Here is a 14,214-nt window from a genome sequence, read left to right as displayed (position 1 = left end):
ATGTATATGCAATGATATGACATCACCTCGTGCTTTACACTCTTTCTCACATGATATTGTGTATGCAATGGCACGACATCACCCTTCGCAATTTACATTCTTTCCCACATGATAATGTGTATGCAATGGCATGACATCACCCTTCATGCTTTACACTCTTCCTCGCCAAGCACATATATATCAATAACAAGCAAGGTAGGAAGCATGAATAACATTAAAGAGAGTGATTAAGTGAATATTCTAAATGAACATAAATCACAGCTTTCAAGCCAATAACAATTTCAAAAAACCTCAAGAACCTTATTGCTCGAGTATTTCAACAAGTCTCAAAAATGATCTTCAACTCAAGTATAGAATCCAATATCTCAAGAATAACGGTCGTAGCGATGTATTAGTGATTAAGAAGTAAGAAACTCCTTTAATTAGTATCCTTAATACTAACAAAGAGTGCAACGAATAGGTTAAAAAAAAAAAGACAATAACTAGAAGATCTATTATTTAGTATCCTAATAAAGAGGCCAAATTTACTGTAGTTAAAAAAAGGAAAATAATTTGAGGTAAACTTTCTAACTCTTAGATTATTTGGGCATTTTGTGATAATAAACGTCTTCAAGATTCTTGTAGTTACAAATATTCTTGTGGTTTTCACATAGCTATCAATTTAAGTCCGTAATTACAAGCCAAGTTCTTGTAATTATTAATATATATCTTGATATTAGTTTATATTCTTAAAGAATAATTGATTTGATAGTGTTGTGTTGGAAGATAGTTGGCGGATTATGTGCTTGGCAAGAGTCTCATGTTTAAGGGAAAAAACCAGACAAAAAAAACCGAAATAACGGAAAAACCTACAAAAGCCGGACCTATAAAAAACTGAGTTAATTAGTTTGATTTGGTTCTAATATTTGAAAAATCGACCTAATTGGTTTGATTTCTCTCGAGGAAAAGCAACCCAAAACTGAAACATGAACACCCCTGTAACACCCCTATGCATGGCGGACGGATCCTTCTCTGCAATCAGCTTCTATATAGATCCCCTTGGTTAGCGATATCAGCAAAGAGAGGAGGAGAGAGAGGGAATATTTGCCTTTTATGAATACGGATTAAGTGCTTTCTTCATATATTTTCTTTCTTCCTTTCTTTTTAGGAGGAGGGATTTACGGGAATAATGGGGGTTGGATCGAAGACATTGATGCTGACTAAAGTTTTGTCGCAATATTCAACAGAAACATTAAAAAGATATACACTACCTTACACTTTTGGAGCATATATTTAATTTCTTAACAAGCAGATACATATTCAAATCACAACTCACAGTATACTAAAATATACTGACAAAAGAATTACTACCTGATTCTCAATTTGTTCTCAAAGTATCATCCTAAAGCTACAATATACACAGGCTAGAACACTGAGGTACTAATCTCAAGTAGTTATAGTCTCTCGGTGCTTACAGTTTCTTATTTTTATCGTCATTGTGTTACTCCAAAAACCTTTACTCGCCTCACAGCATTGTCTTCGAGGTACCTGCATAAAATTATGATCACATCAGCATACTATCAAGAAATTAATGAGCCATAAAGATACTCTTTTCCCATTCCAGACGCAGTGAAAACCCTTTTAGACATACTTGATCCTCATAGGAACTCACCATTCTTTAAAGAATGAAAGCTCAGACTATGGTGCCAACTGCTAATTTATGTTTTACAACGAGGTGACTATTATCAAGTTCAGTTTACTTAAGTTAAACAGGAGTAAATGCTTCACAGGCACTAGGTAATCCAGTTCCAGAATACTGTAATAAGCACATGAAATTTCTCTGAAAAATACTCCGACAATGGCATTAGCACAATCCGTCTAAACGAAAAGATCAATTTTGGACTTGTTAAGGACGGAGATCATGCCAACGTGAAATAAAAAATTTGAGGGAGAGAGAGAGAAGGGCAAAAACCTTTTTCCACTTCTCAGGATCCATTTTCAGTGATGAAACTACAATCTTCTCAATGGCGAATGCACGTGCGTAGTTTGCCAGATTACACTTTTTTTCCTGTTTTATTGGAGACTTCTTGTAAATAGTTACCATCTTTCCCTTTTCATCCTCTTTAATTGAGTGTAAATAAAATATTACTGGCCGTTCACAAGGTTCAGAACTCATAGGCCTGGTATTGAACGTAAAAGGTCCACTGCTCCAACTCCGCCAAGTTCGGAATGTCTGCAATGGTGTTTCCAAATCCTTGGCAGACAACAGCCAGGGGTATATCTGCACTGCATATGCCCAGGAAACAGATATGGACCATTTAGACCTCCGGTAATAACAGAAAGACTGCTGCATTGTTCGGGCAGGATCAACCTCGTATGCGGTGGTTAACATTCTTAAAGACTCTATCTGGCTCTGATTAGGAAACAATGGCTGTACATATTCCAGGTGGTGGAGAGATACAAGTGGTGCCATTGGATGAGCTGCCAATAGACCAAAAGGATCATCTCTAATATCAATCTGTCAAACCGTCACAGAGAAAACAATTAGCTTTCCTTGATATTGCATCGGCAGATATGAGAAGCTCGAAAAACAATTTGCAGGTGTGCTCCTACTAATATTTACGAGCTTAACAGATCCTACTGAAATCATATAAGCCAAATAACATAATAAGGTCTGTGAAGTTGTTGTCACAAAGTGTAGCAACATGCAGATACTCCTTAAATCGGAATGAATAAGACCGAATGGTAATGAGTTCCAAATAGGATCTATAAAAATCGATCAATCAAATACCTCAAGTACATAATTCAGTTGATTTTGTTTCAAAGGAAGAAATAGAATTCGTGGTCAACAACGAATCATTAATTATGGAAATATTTGCACGGAAAGGAAAACTATGTGAAAGAGTGTTTAAAGGAAAGAAATAGAATCACTTTAGGATTTTTTTTTTCCTTAAGAGTTAACGGAATTATTTTAGGTCTTGAAGCTAAAATTGAAAAAGAATTCGGCCAACCTCACTCATATATAAAGTATTCATTTCTATTGATTCTATTGCATACTACTGTTATTTAGCACAAACATCAAGATTACTCCTGGAAAATAGCAATCGTTAGGTGCTTTCAAGGTTCAAGTTGCTTAACTAAAGAACCCTTTCCAAAAGATGAAGTTGTTGAAGTTCTTAGGTGTTTAGGTTGAGTCAATTATTCTTTAATTGTAACATATTTTGCCTTTGAGAAGTGTATTGTTAAGTTATCAAATCTGAAGAGTTTATTTAGCCACCTAGACTAAAGTTTATAGTCTTGAAAGCGATAGCCACAATTGGGTTGATTGTATGGGTTAAGGCACTAGAGTTAGTCCCCTTGTTTATTAAGTTGTAACCTAAAAACTTCTCTTTAAAGATTAGTGAAGTCTTGAAGCAAATCCTAGTAGAGTAGGTCGTGATTTTTACTACCTTGAGCAAGAGATTTTCCACGTAAAATAGCTTGTGTTCTTTAAATTCCACACTCCACTTTAATTTTGTGTCAGAATAATTAAGAAAAAAATTAGGTTTTTTGACAAGTGAAAATCGGGTACGACATAATTCACTCCAACCCTTATGTCTAGGTGTGTCTTAAAATAACAATATATATATATATATATATATATATATATATATATATATATATATATGAGTTTGGGACTATTGCACAAAGACTACATCCGCCTGCACCCCATACTGTCTACTTGAAGCAGGGAAAAGGACATAGTGATGCAGTAACATCCTGATGAATTTGGAGTAATTTTATTTTGTGCCTCACACTACTTAGGCTAGTTGTGTGAGACATCTTTTTATCTCACACATTTGTGGACCCATATCTTACATATTTGGGTCCACAAAATTCTGGGACCACAAATGCGTGAGACAAAAAAAGAACCTCACACAACTAGCATCAATTATGTGAGGCGCAAAATAAAAAATTTCATGAATTTGCGTTTACATGCTCACACTGTTCATGAGCAGGGGCGGAGCTAGAGTGCGGAGAACGGGTTCGGCCTAACCCAGTAGCTTTGGTTTGAATTATGTATTTGTTTTAGAAAATCTATTGAATATGTATGAATTATTAATTTAGAACCCAATAACTTAAAACGATTAGGATCTCGAACCCATAAGCTTGAAATTCTGGCTCCGCCTCTGTTCATGAGTCCATTGTTTGGTGCACAAGAATGTTGTTCTTAATGTTGTAACACGGTAACCTTGATAAATCAGAGGTCAGGATTGCCCAACTACCCAACTCTGTTTTATTCCATGCCTCTTGTACTGTTTTCAATGAAGACCCCAAAGGTTTCGCACTCCACGAATCGAGCAACGATGAGACGGAAGAGCTTCCATCAGCCACATGAAGTGGCGAAAGTCATGTCTGTCTTAAAATCAACAAACTCGGAAAAGGGACAAGCGAGAAAAGCCAAAGAAGACGTGTCACTCATTTTATCACAACTTCGGGACTAAGTCAAGGCCAAGTAACAAAAAAAAAAGATATGTAAATCTTGGGACAAATAAAGGTACGTACAGGGGACAAAATCATGTTCAAGGAACACGACGCTAGCTCAAAAATCTGATTCTTTATTCTTCTGTCCACCCACACTGAGAGGCCTCTTCAAAGTAGTCCATTCTTTTATCAGCAAGCTTGTCGGTCATTCACTTCTCTTCCTACTTAGGGGTGTTTAGTAAAACTGTTATACCATATAATTAATATATTAATTAATCAATGAAATTTAAGTGTCTTCAAGGATGAATAAATAACAACTAATCCAAAACCTAATGATTTTACATTAGTAGATGGAACATATATTTATCAAGAAAGATAATTTGAAATGAAAATTCAGACACTGAAATATAATTTTTTTAAAACATATTGATAACAAGACGAGCTTCAAGGCCGGCTCTACTGCCATGAGTAGTAATGCTTGTGCCTTATACACCCAAATTGGGGGCTCCATTTTTTAAAAATAATAAGTTTATATGTATTTCAAAAATAGCATTTAGTATTTTTAATATAAAAGAAAAGAAAGCTCTTCAGATATATAAATAAAGTAATAATTTGACTTGCTTAAAATGAATAGTTTTTCCAATGTTTTAATTTTTCACTTCTTACTCCTTCATTAGATAATGTGCACAAATTTTACTCGTTCTTTCTTAATTTGTCCAAGTCAATCTTTCTTTTCTCCAGTCTTTTCATATTTCAGAAATTCCTACGTATTTCCGGTCTTTCTCTTTGTGTTCAATAATACATTTAAGCTTCTAAGAATTCTATATTTCTATTGCTCTATAAATTTTTATCTAAGATCAATAATATCTCAAAAAAGATTAAATGAGTTGGCTATATTATCAATTGAAAAGGAATTATCAGAAAAAATTAATTATAAAAAAATTATTAACAACTTTCTATCTCAAAAAAACTAGAAGAATTTAATAACATTTGTATCTCAAAAAAACTAAGAGAATAAACTTCAAATAAAACATTGTATCTCATAACTTTTTTAGAAAAATTTAGGTCTCAGTATTAAAATTTGACTTTAGGCCCCGCATGTATTAAAATTTGACTTTAGGCCCCGCATATACTTGAACCGCCCCTGACGAGCTTGCTTATTAAAGAACCATAAAATGAGGAATTCTTTTGAATATTCATGAGAAACAGATTTGTGAGAATTTTGTCTTAGCCAAAAAATTAAGGGAGGTAACAAAGAATGATTTCAAGGCTGCGTTTCTTATGCTTAAGGATGAAGAAAATGTGGGTGAAAGAGGTCATCAGTCGCAAATGCCACGTACCAAATAAGCAGGTGCCCAGCAGTGGCCAACGATCATGTGAGACTCACCAGCAGTCCAAAAGCCCAAAAGGGCAATTGTGAAAAATTCCATTCACGTAACCCCACGCACATGAAATTTGCTACGTGTCGATCTCTGAGTTTACAACATACAAAAGTACAAGGACTAGTTTCTTAATTTTCTTTTCATCCCCCAGATTCCTCCTCAAATTAAATGCAAGTTTCAAAAGCAGCTCAAAATATTTTACTTACTCCACTTCAGTTTAGGTGAACCTATTTCTTTTTGGTCCGTTTAAAAAAGAATGATTTCTTTTTAAATTTAAAAGTAATTTAACTTAAACTTACAATTCTACCCTTAACGAGAAGCTTTTATAACCACACAAATACTATGAGCCCCTTTTTAACTTGTTTAGGACCACAAATTCCAAAATTCTTCATTTTTTCTTAAACTTCATATCCAATCAAACAAGTTCACATAAATTGAAATAGATGGAGTACTTTTTGTTGTACTATGTGAACTTATTATAATTTGAAAAATTAAACACAATTTTCTTTTGCTTATATTTTTTTTATAGATATCTTTTAAATATTTTAATTTATTTATTATAATAGTACTTTTTATATAACTTTTAAATACATAAATTTTATTTTTAAAAAATTAAAAAAACTTATGACCAAAGAAAATTAATCAGTTTGAACCACATAAACTGAAAGGAGGGACAACTTCTTTCTCTTAAAGAGCTCCCTCTATTTTCTTAATCATTCTTCAAAAGCTCCTCGTTTAATGCCAAAGTTACTTCCTCCAATCTTAACAACTTTTCAAATTTAATTTCTGGCCCTTACCTTCCACATTATGTCTTGTTTACTGTCTTGATTAATCCTAAAATGATGTCGCCCTTTAAAAAGGTAAGCATTTCTACCGCACTACTACTTATTATTTCGTTAATCATTAGTAACGAAATATGAAAGAATTACTTTTACTTAAGAATATCCAAATATGTTAAAATATTAATTTTGTACCTATTTGAGATTCACGTCCAGACAGTACAATAACACAACAATTCTTAATTAACAAATATGTTCAAGTCAAATGTGATGGAATCCGAACAAATAAGAGTAAACTCAAATTTACAACCGCAAATAAAGTCTGGATAGGATAGTGCGTTCCAACTCTTATCCCTATCTTAGGTAGAAAAATTATTTTCGCAGTACATTCAAATTTAAATTAGGAAAATAACTTCTGTAGTAATCAATTCAAAATGTTATATATATATATATATATATATATAGATGTGCTCATCACGTCATCAATAATTGTTTTTCAAATGGATACCATGTCCGCGAAATATTTGTAAAAAGTCGGTTATGTCTTGCTACATCTTCCATCTAATTAATCTAAGACTTCTTAATGAACAGAAAGTATTCCTCTTACCCTTGTAACGATACATTAGAAAATTTGAGAAAAAATTTAAATAAAACAATATTCTAATTAAATGAAGTTAAAACTCTTTAAATTGTTTGAAATGCCATAAAAAATACCTGGTGGAAACCCCCTTCTCTTGTAAGGGTGACACCGACCTCACCCACACAGGCCCACACCCGCTGATCCGACCCGTAGAAGTTGAAATACCGGTTGAGGCACCCGTCCATTATTCTCACCAGCTCCGCCGCCAGCGGGTAGCTAATGGCAAACCCGCCGCCGCCAAACGCCATGTCGTAGGAGTGCATCACATTCTGCTCCACGCTCTCCGAGTTTCCCCCGATGTAGTACATCTCCCGGTGATTGTACTTCGCTAACACTGTGACTAAGTTTTCAGTAAAGAAGACGGTATCGTCATCTCCCATCACGAACCACCTCGCATTTGGTAACCCGACCCGGAATGAATCCACAATCACCCGGGAGATTCGGACTGCTGACTGCGAGTTCGTGAACTTGAATTTCTTCCAGTCGGAGGAAATTCGATAAGGAGGCGAAGTACCGGGCCAAGTTGAATTCAGGTCGGGCTCTTCGTCCAGCCAAACGAACCCGCGTGTGACTGTGGGTTTCCACCAGAGCTCCGAATAGTGTTTCCGGTTCTTCCACGTCTGGGTTGACCCAGCTATGCCGAAGACGATATGCGAAATGTTGGTGGGCGAGAGAGAATCATCGGCGGCTGTGGAATTATACTGATGGGGGTCGCAGACCGGTTTAAAGCTGATACTCGAGTCAGGGCATTCGGGGCACCGAAACCACAAGTCTTGTCTAACAAACGCCGAGTAGAGAACCAAGGATATGGAAGCCAGGAAAAGAAAAAAGGAAAAAACCTTTATCAACGCCGTAAAGCGATCACAGTTCTTATCCTTTGGGAAGATAACCCGGAACGGCAGAGGCAGGTCGTGACCCGATTGTCCTCTGGTCTGAAACATATCGAAGAAGCCCGAGCTTTTCGGACCCAACAAATGCGTGATAAAACCAGCTTTCGTAAAGATGAGTATTGAATCTGCAAAACCCAAAACGTGGGTTTAACTTCAGTTGGAGGAGTGGGTAAACAAAGAATGAATGCGCCTAAATTGTGAGTATTTTGTCAAAGTTGCCGTGTCTTATGCTTAGGAATTTAGGATGAAGAAAATGTGGGTGAAGAAGGTCATCGGTCGCAAATTGCCACGTACCGAATAAGCAGGTGCCCAGCCGTGGCCAACGATCACGTGAGACTCACTAGCAGTACAATTGTAAGAAATTCCCATTCACGTAACCCCACGCACCTGAAATATGCTACGTGGCAACCCTGAGTTTACAACATACAAAAGTAAAGGACTAGTGCCTACTTTTTTAGTTTCTTAATTTTCTTCAAAATATATTACTTTCGTAAATCTATTATTATTTTAAAAATTTAATAAAATTATTTGATTATATTTTTTGTAAGCACCTTTTAAATATTTTAATTTATTTATTGTAATTTCTAATACTTTTATATAATTTTTACATATGTAAATTTTATTTTCAAAAAATTAAAATTTTATGTCCACATTCAAATTGAAAATTAATCAGTTTAGATTCACTCTAAACTAAAACGGAAACACTACTTGTTTTCTTAAAGAGCTCCCCCTATTTTTTTAATCAATCTTCAAAAGCTCCTCGTTTAATGCCAAAGTTACTTCCTCCCACCTTAACAACTTTTCATATTTAACTTGTGGCCCTATCTTCCACTTTAATGTCTTGTTTTCTATCTTGATTAGTCCTAAAATGCTGTCGCCCTTTAAAAAGGGAAGCATTTATACCGCACCACCGCACTAAGAATATCCCAAAATATTAAAATATTAATTTTGTATCTACTTTAGATTCACGCCCAGACAGTACATACAATAAACAACAATTCTTAATTAAGAGCCATATTCAAAATGTGATGGAACCCGAACAAACAAAATTTCACCCAAATTTATAAGAACAACAAATTCAATATAAATTTACAAGTGAGGTCTGAAAAAAATTATATATTCGCGGACTTTTATCCCAATTTTATGAAGGTAAAAAAGAGTGTTTCCAATAATACGTACGTTCAAAATTTTAATTAGGAAAATAACTTACGTAGTACAAAATTAAAGGTTCCTACATCCATGTGCACATCAAGTAATCATTAATAATTTTTTCAAATGGATACCATGTCCGCTAAATATTTGTTAAAAGTCGACTATGTCTTGCCACATCTTCTACCTAATCTAAGACTTCTTAATGAACAGAAAGTATTCACATGACCCTTGTAACGATACGTTAGAAAATTTGAGAAAGAATTTAAATAAAACAATATTCTCATTAAATGAAGTTAAAACTCTTTAAATGTTTGAAATGCCATAAAAAATACCTGGTGAACGCACGTTCTCTTGTAAGGGTGACACCTACCTCACTGCCACGATCCCAAAATCCCTCCTAAAATAGTCATAATAGCACCTAATTTGTAAGACTAGGTAAGCCTAATATTCATGAATAACTTAACAGAAAAAATGATCTAAGATAATAAAATAAACCGGTAAAGCTTGTAATAACTCCAAATCGGAAACATCAGTAATAAGATCCCAAAACCGGTGGAACTGAGTCATAAGCTCAATAAAAATAATCTAGAAATCTCTAATACAACACTGTCTGAGTAGAAAATAAACAGTAGTTAGAGTAATGACTGAAGGTGACTCCGAGGCCTGCAGACGTCGAGCAAGTATAACTTGAAGCCTCCAGAAAGATAACTGAACGATCATAGTCCGACACGAGCAGATGTACCTGGATTTGCATAAAATTATGCAGAAGCATAGTATAAGTACACCACAATAGTACCCAGTATGTATCAAGCTAACCTCGATAGAGTAGTGACGAGGCCAGATCAAGACACCTAATAGGATAAGAAAAACTGAACAAAGTATAGTATAGTATGGTAATGAAAACGAGGAAATGATTGAAACAAGCAATAGAATAAGGCGAGCTAACCACGGAAAATAAGGTAATAAAGACAACAAGAAATGAACACAAGATGAGAACAACAAGTAATCAAATGGCTACTGTCATGAAATGTATGATACATATATATACATAAGCTTTAATAACATACACCTCTGTGGGAATCATCATCATCATCATATTGTACCCGGCCTCGAAGAGGACTCGGTAAAAACGTATCCGACCATCATAAGACTCGGTAAAATCGTATCCGACCACGTGGAGCTCGGTAAAACCCAACTGATCAGTGGTTGCATAATAGGTGTTATACCCGGCCGACTATAGCGTGGCAAAACAGATACTATATATAATGCATACTGGACTCATAGAATCATGTTCTAAACCTTTCTGAGTGACGTAAGGCCATTGCACCTTCGATTAACATTATGGACATCCATACCATCAATATGAACCTCAATAGAATTCAAGGATAATAAGTACTTGCTTAGAATAACTTTATAATGAAAGAAAAACATGGACAACCTTCGTTTCTAGGAGTAGATCCGTTATAAAATAGCGTATCATTTACGTTCGTTTCACTTTTGATCATGCCAAAAGAAATAAGGAAGTGCCTTAACATACCTTAACTCCTTTGAGTCTCGTAATACCTTCCAAACAATTCTTCAAACAACTCAATTCAATCTACCATAGCATAAGGAGATTCAAAATCAGTGCTCAGTAAAGGCTAAGTTTGCAACTTAAACTAGTAGCTTATTTATGTAAATTTGGGCAGCAACTCTCCTGTAACAAGGGCATCCTCTAGTACCATATACAAACAACAACAACTGTAAGCACGTGATTTTTGCCCTATATGAGAATTACTCCCAAAAAATTTAAAAATAAAATAATTTTTCTTGGTGTGCCATTTTTGTGATATTTTGTGATATTTTGAATAATTATTTGTATTTGTTTGTGCATGTTTATTTACTAAATTAATAAAAAATACAAAAATATGTCGCCTTTCGCATGTAGGATTTAATTCTACAATTGTTAGTAATTAAATTTGTTTTACAAAAAAATAAAAATTACAAAAATAGGCATCGTTTGCATTTTTAGCATTTAATGTCCAAATATATAATTTTATGCTTAATTATTACTTAATTGTGCGTTAATTGTTATTGGGAGTTAATTTGCGCTTTTATAACTTAATTTAGTTCTTAATAATAGTTTAAGTATTTTTATAATTTAGTTTTAGAAAAATAAAAGAAGAAAAGAGAGCGAAAATATAAAGAAAGTCGGAATTGGGCCTCTTCTTCAATTTCAAGCCACAGGCCCAAAAAATGGCCCAATCTTCCCTACGACTCAGTCCATTTCGAACTGGGTCGACCCAGTCCATAACCCAAAAGACCCAAACCCCTTTGTCTTACATTTTACAAAACAAAAACAAAACAAAAAGAAGACAAAAACCCTAAAAGACCTAAACCATCCGCCCCCTCCTATCTTCTTCTTCTTCTTCCTCAAGCCTCCTCAAGCACACATCAATGGCTGCCCCTCCATCCTCCTCACCCTCACTGCACACACACAGTGCACGCAGCAGCCATTCATGGCTGCTACGACCCCGTTGCCTCCGTCTCCTTCAAACCAAGCGATGACCCCTTCGCCGAACACCTTCGTTATTTCTTCTTCTTCGTCCAGCATCCATCGACTCCTCCACCTCGCTCCAGCTGCTACTGTCCGTCCACCTCCAGCAGCCCCACGCGGACACCACCCAAACTCAGTGGACAACCCCATTGCCATCTTCTCCACGCTGCTGCGTCAACTGCTCGCACTGCTGCGTCAACTGCTGCTGCTGTGTGGAGTCGCCGCTGCTGCTGCCTGTCGCCGCTGCTGCTTCTGCTTCTCGACGTCATGATACTGCTGCTCATCGCAGCAGGTGTTGGACGGACTGCTGCTGCTACTCGTCGCGGCAGTAGCTGCGGGCTGCTTCTACTTCTTCTTCGTCTTCGTCGTTCCTCGTTCGAGCTTTGGTCGAGGCTCAGACAGATTTGTTTACAATCAAAGTTCGTCGTTGATTCATCTCCGGTTAGTTGTTTTGAATTTTATTTGTCCATTTTCGTTTTTATATTTCTCAAAATTAAAATCGTTAAATATTTGATTCTTGTTTTGTTCGTTGTTCATCGTTGAAATCGTTTTTCTAGTTTGTTCATGTTCATGTGCTTTGTTAAAATTAATTTTCAGATTTCAAAATAGAAGTTTAATTAGTTGTTTTCATGTTTATTTCATGTTTGTATTATTGTTTAAGTGAATATTTGTTAGTTTAATATTAGTTAGATACAAATTGAAGTTTAATTAATTGTTTCTTCAATTTGTTTAATGTATTTTATGTATTTTCCGGAAATTGTTAATATTGTTAAGTTCAAGTTTAAATTCATAATTATTTCTTCTTAGTTTTTGTTTTGTCATTTGCCTAAAAGAATTTAGTTGTAATAAGGGAAGTATGTTGGTTTTAGTCATTTGAATCCGTCGTTTTTATTTTTAGATTTAATTCATGTTCATATTATGTTTGTTTGATTTTGAATCCGAAATGTGTATAGTTTGATTTCTTGTTTACCATTTGTGATTATTTCTTGAATTGGTCTCATAATCTTGTTTAAAGTTTAATATAAGAATTGTTTGTTGTAATGTTGTTAGAGTGGATTTTAAGTTCAATATGATTGAATTTAGAAATCTAAATATACTTGTTTGTTGTTGTTGTTGAATCCGAAAATAGGATTGTTTGTTGCTAAAATATTGTTCAATCAAATTTTAGTTGTTCTTTGTTGTTCAATTTGTGTTCATGTGATTTGTTGTTGAAATGTTGAAGAAATCATGTTCATGTGATTTGTTGTTGAAATGTTGAAGAATTCATGTTCATGAAATTTGTTGTTTGAACATTGTTAGAAATTAATCATATTGTCTATATTTTGGTTAAGTTTGATTAATTGATGTGTTATAGTTGATGGGTAGTTTGGTAATTTATAGTACTTTCGGGGGTAAAATAGTAATTTGTAATAGGGTCGGAGGGGTAGTTTAGGAATTGTATATTTTGTAATTGTTTATTTGAAGCATGGGGGACAAAATGAAATGGGGTGGGTTGTGATATGGTTATTTAATATAAAGGGGGGACAAAACAAAATTTAGTGGGGGAATCTTGCATTATTTTATGTTAGGCATGGGGGACAAAATATAATGGGGTGGTGTGATATGTTTATTTAATGTAATAGGGATGAGTGGGAAGATAATGGGTTTGGTAGAGAAAATGGGTTGATTTTAATTGATTAAAAGATTTATGGGATGGGATATAAGTAGAAGTCTTGAAATCAGATACAGAGAATACACAAATACGAGAGAGAGAAACAAATCTGAAAATAAGAGAGAGAAAAGGGCTGAACATTTAAGAGATAGAAAATTCCGAAAAATATTTAAGCTTTCAAAAAATAAAAATAAAAACTAAAAAAAAATATTCTGCTTTCTTTTGTTGTTTGAAATCAGAATTAATTGTTGTTTCATCAAAGCTGGAAGATTTTGTTTTTTTTTGGATTACTACTCCACTGGTTTGTTACTGTTGCTGGGCTATTGTTGCTGTGTTGTACTGATTTTACTGCTGCTGCTGATTCTCATATTCATTTTCTTTTGCTTCCAATATCAGGTACACAACTGAAAAGCTGTTTATTGTAATCCGAAATATGAAGCGTGAATACATATGAAGAATGGAAATTTGAAGTTTTAATTTCGTTTTTTCTTTGTTCCTTTTGTTGATTGTATTTAAGCTATTTCATGAATTACTAAATAATAACTGGAATAAGAAAATAATATCATAAGTTAGTCTGTAATAAATCAGTTCGGCAAAATAGGTTAATTCACTAGTTATGAAGGCTTCAAGATTATAGGTTGATCATGAACAAGTAGCTAAATTTAGCTAAGACACGAATTTAAATTAAACATCGTAAATTAGGCATTAAGGCATGACTTGAGCTTAAGCAAGATTAAAAGA

General features: G+C 34.6%; 1 protein-coding gene across 2 annotated transcripts; it reads right to left on the bottom strand.

The window, feature by feature from the left end:
- Positions 1 to 1,231: 1,231 nt before the first annotated feature.
- On the bottom strand, positions 1,232 to 8,378 carry LOC104248872 (uncharacterized). Of its 2 annotated transcripts, XM_070174488.1 has the most exons (4): positions 7,319 to 8,378; positions 4,525 to 4,687; positions 1,952 to 2,497; positions 1,232 to 1,527 (listed from the first exon to the last, which is right to left on the bottom strand). In XM_070174488.1, exons 2-4 carry the CDS (start codon positions 4,537 to 4,539, stop codon positions 1,426 to 1,428), a joined length of 663 nt encoding a protein of 220 aa, XP_070030589.1. In that variant the 5' UTR covers positions 4,540 to 4,687; positions 7,319 to 8,378; the 3' UTR covers positions 1,232 to 1,425. The 2 variants fall into 2 exon arrangements, with proteins under 2 accessions (XP_070030589.1, XP_009803528.1); XM_009805226.2 differs by lacking the exon at positions 4,525 to 4,687 and having other exon boundaries at positions 7,319 to 8,377.
- Between the last annotated feature and the right edge of the window lie 5,836 nt (positions 8,379 to 14,214).

Source organism: Nicotiana sylvestris, chromosome 5 (genome assembly GCF_000393655.2).
Source record: "Nicotiana sylvestris chromosome 5, ASM39365v2, whole genome shotgun sequence".
Classification (NCBI taxonomy): Eukaryota; Viridiplantae; Streptophyta; class Magnoliopsida; order Solanales; family Solanaceae; genus Nicotiana; species Nicotiana sylvestris.
This window is presented reverse-complemented; position numbering and strand designations above follow the sequence as displayed.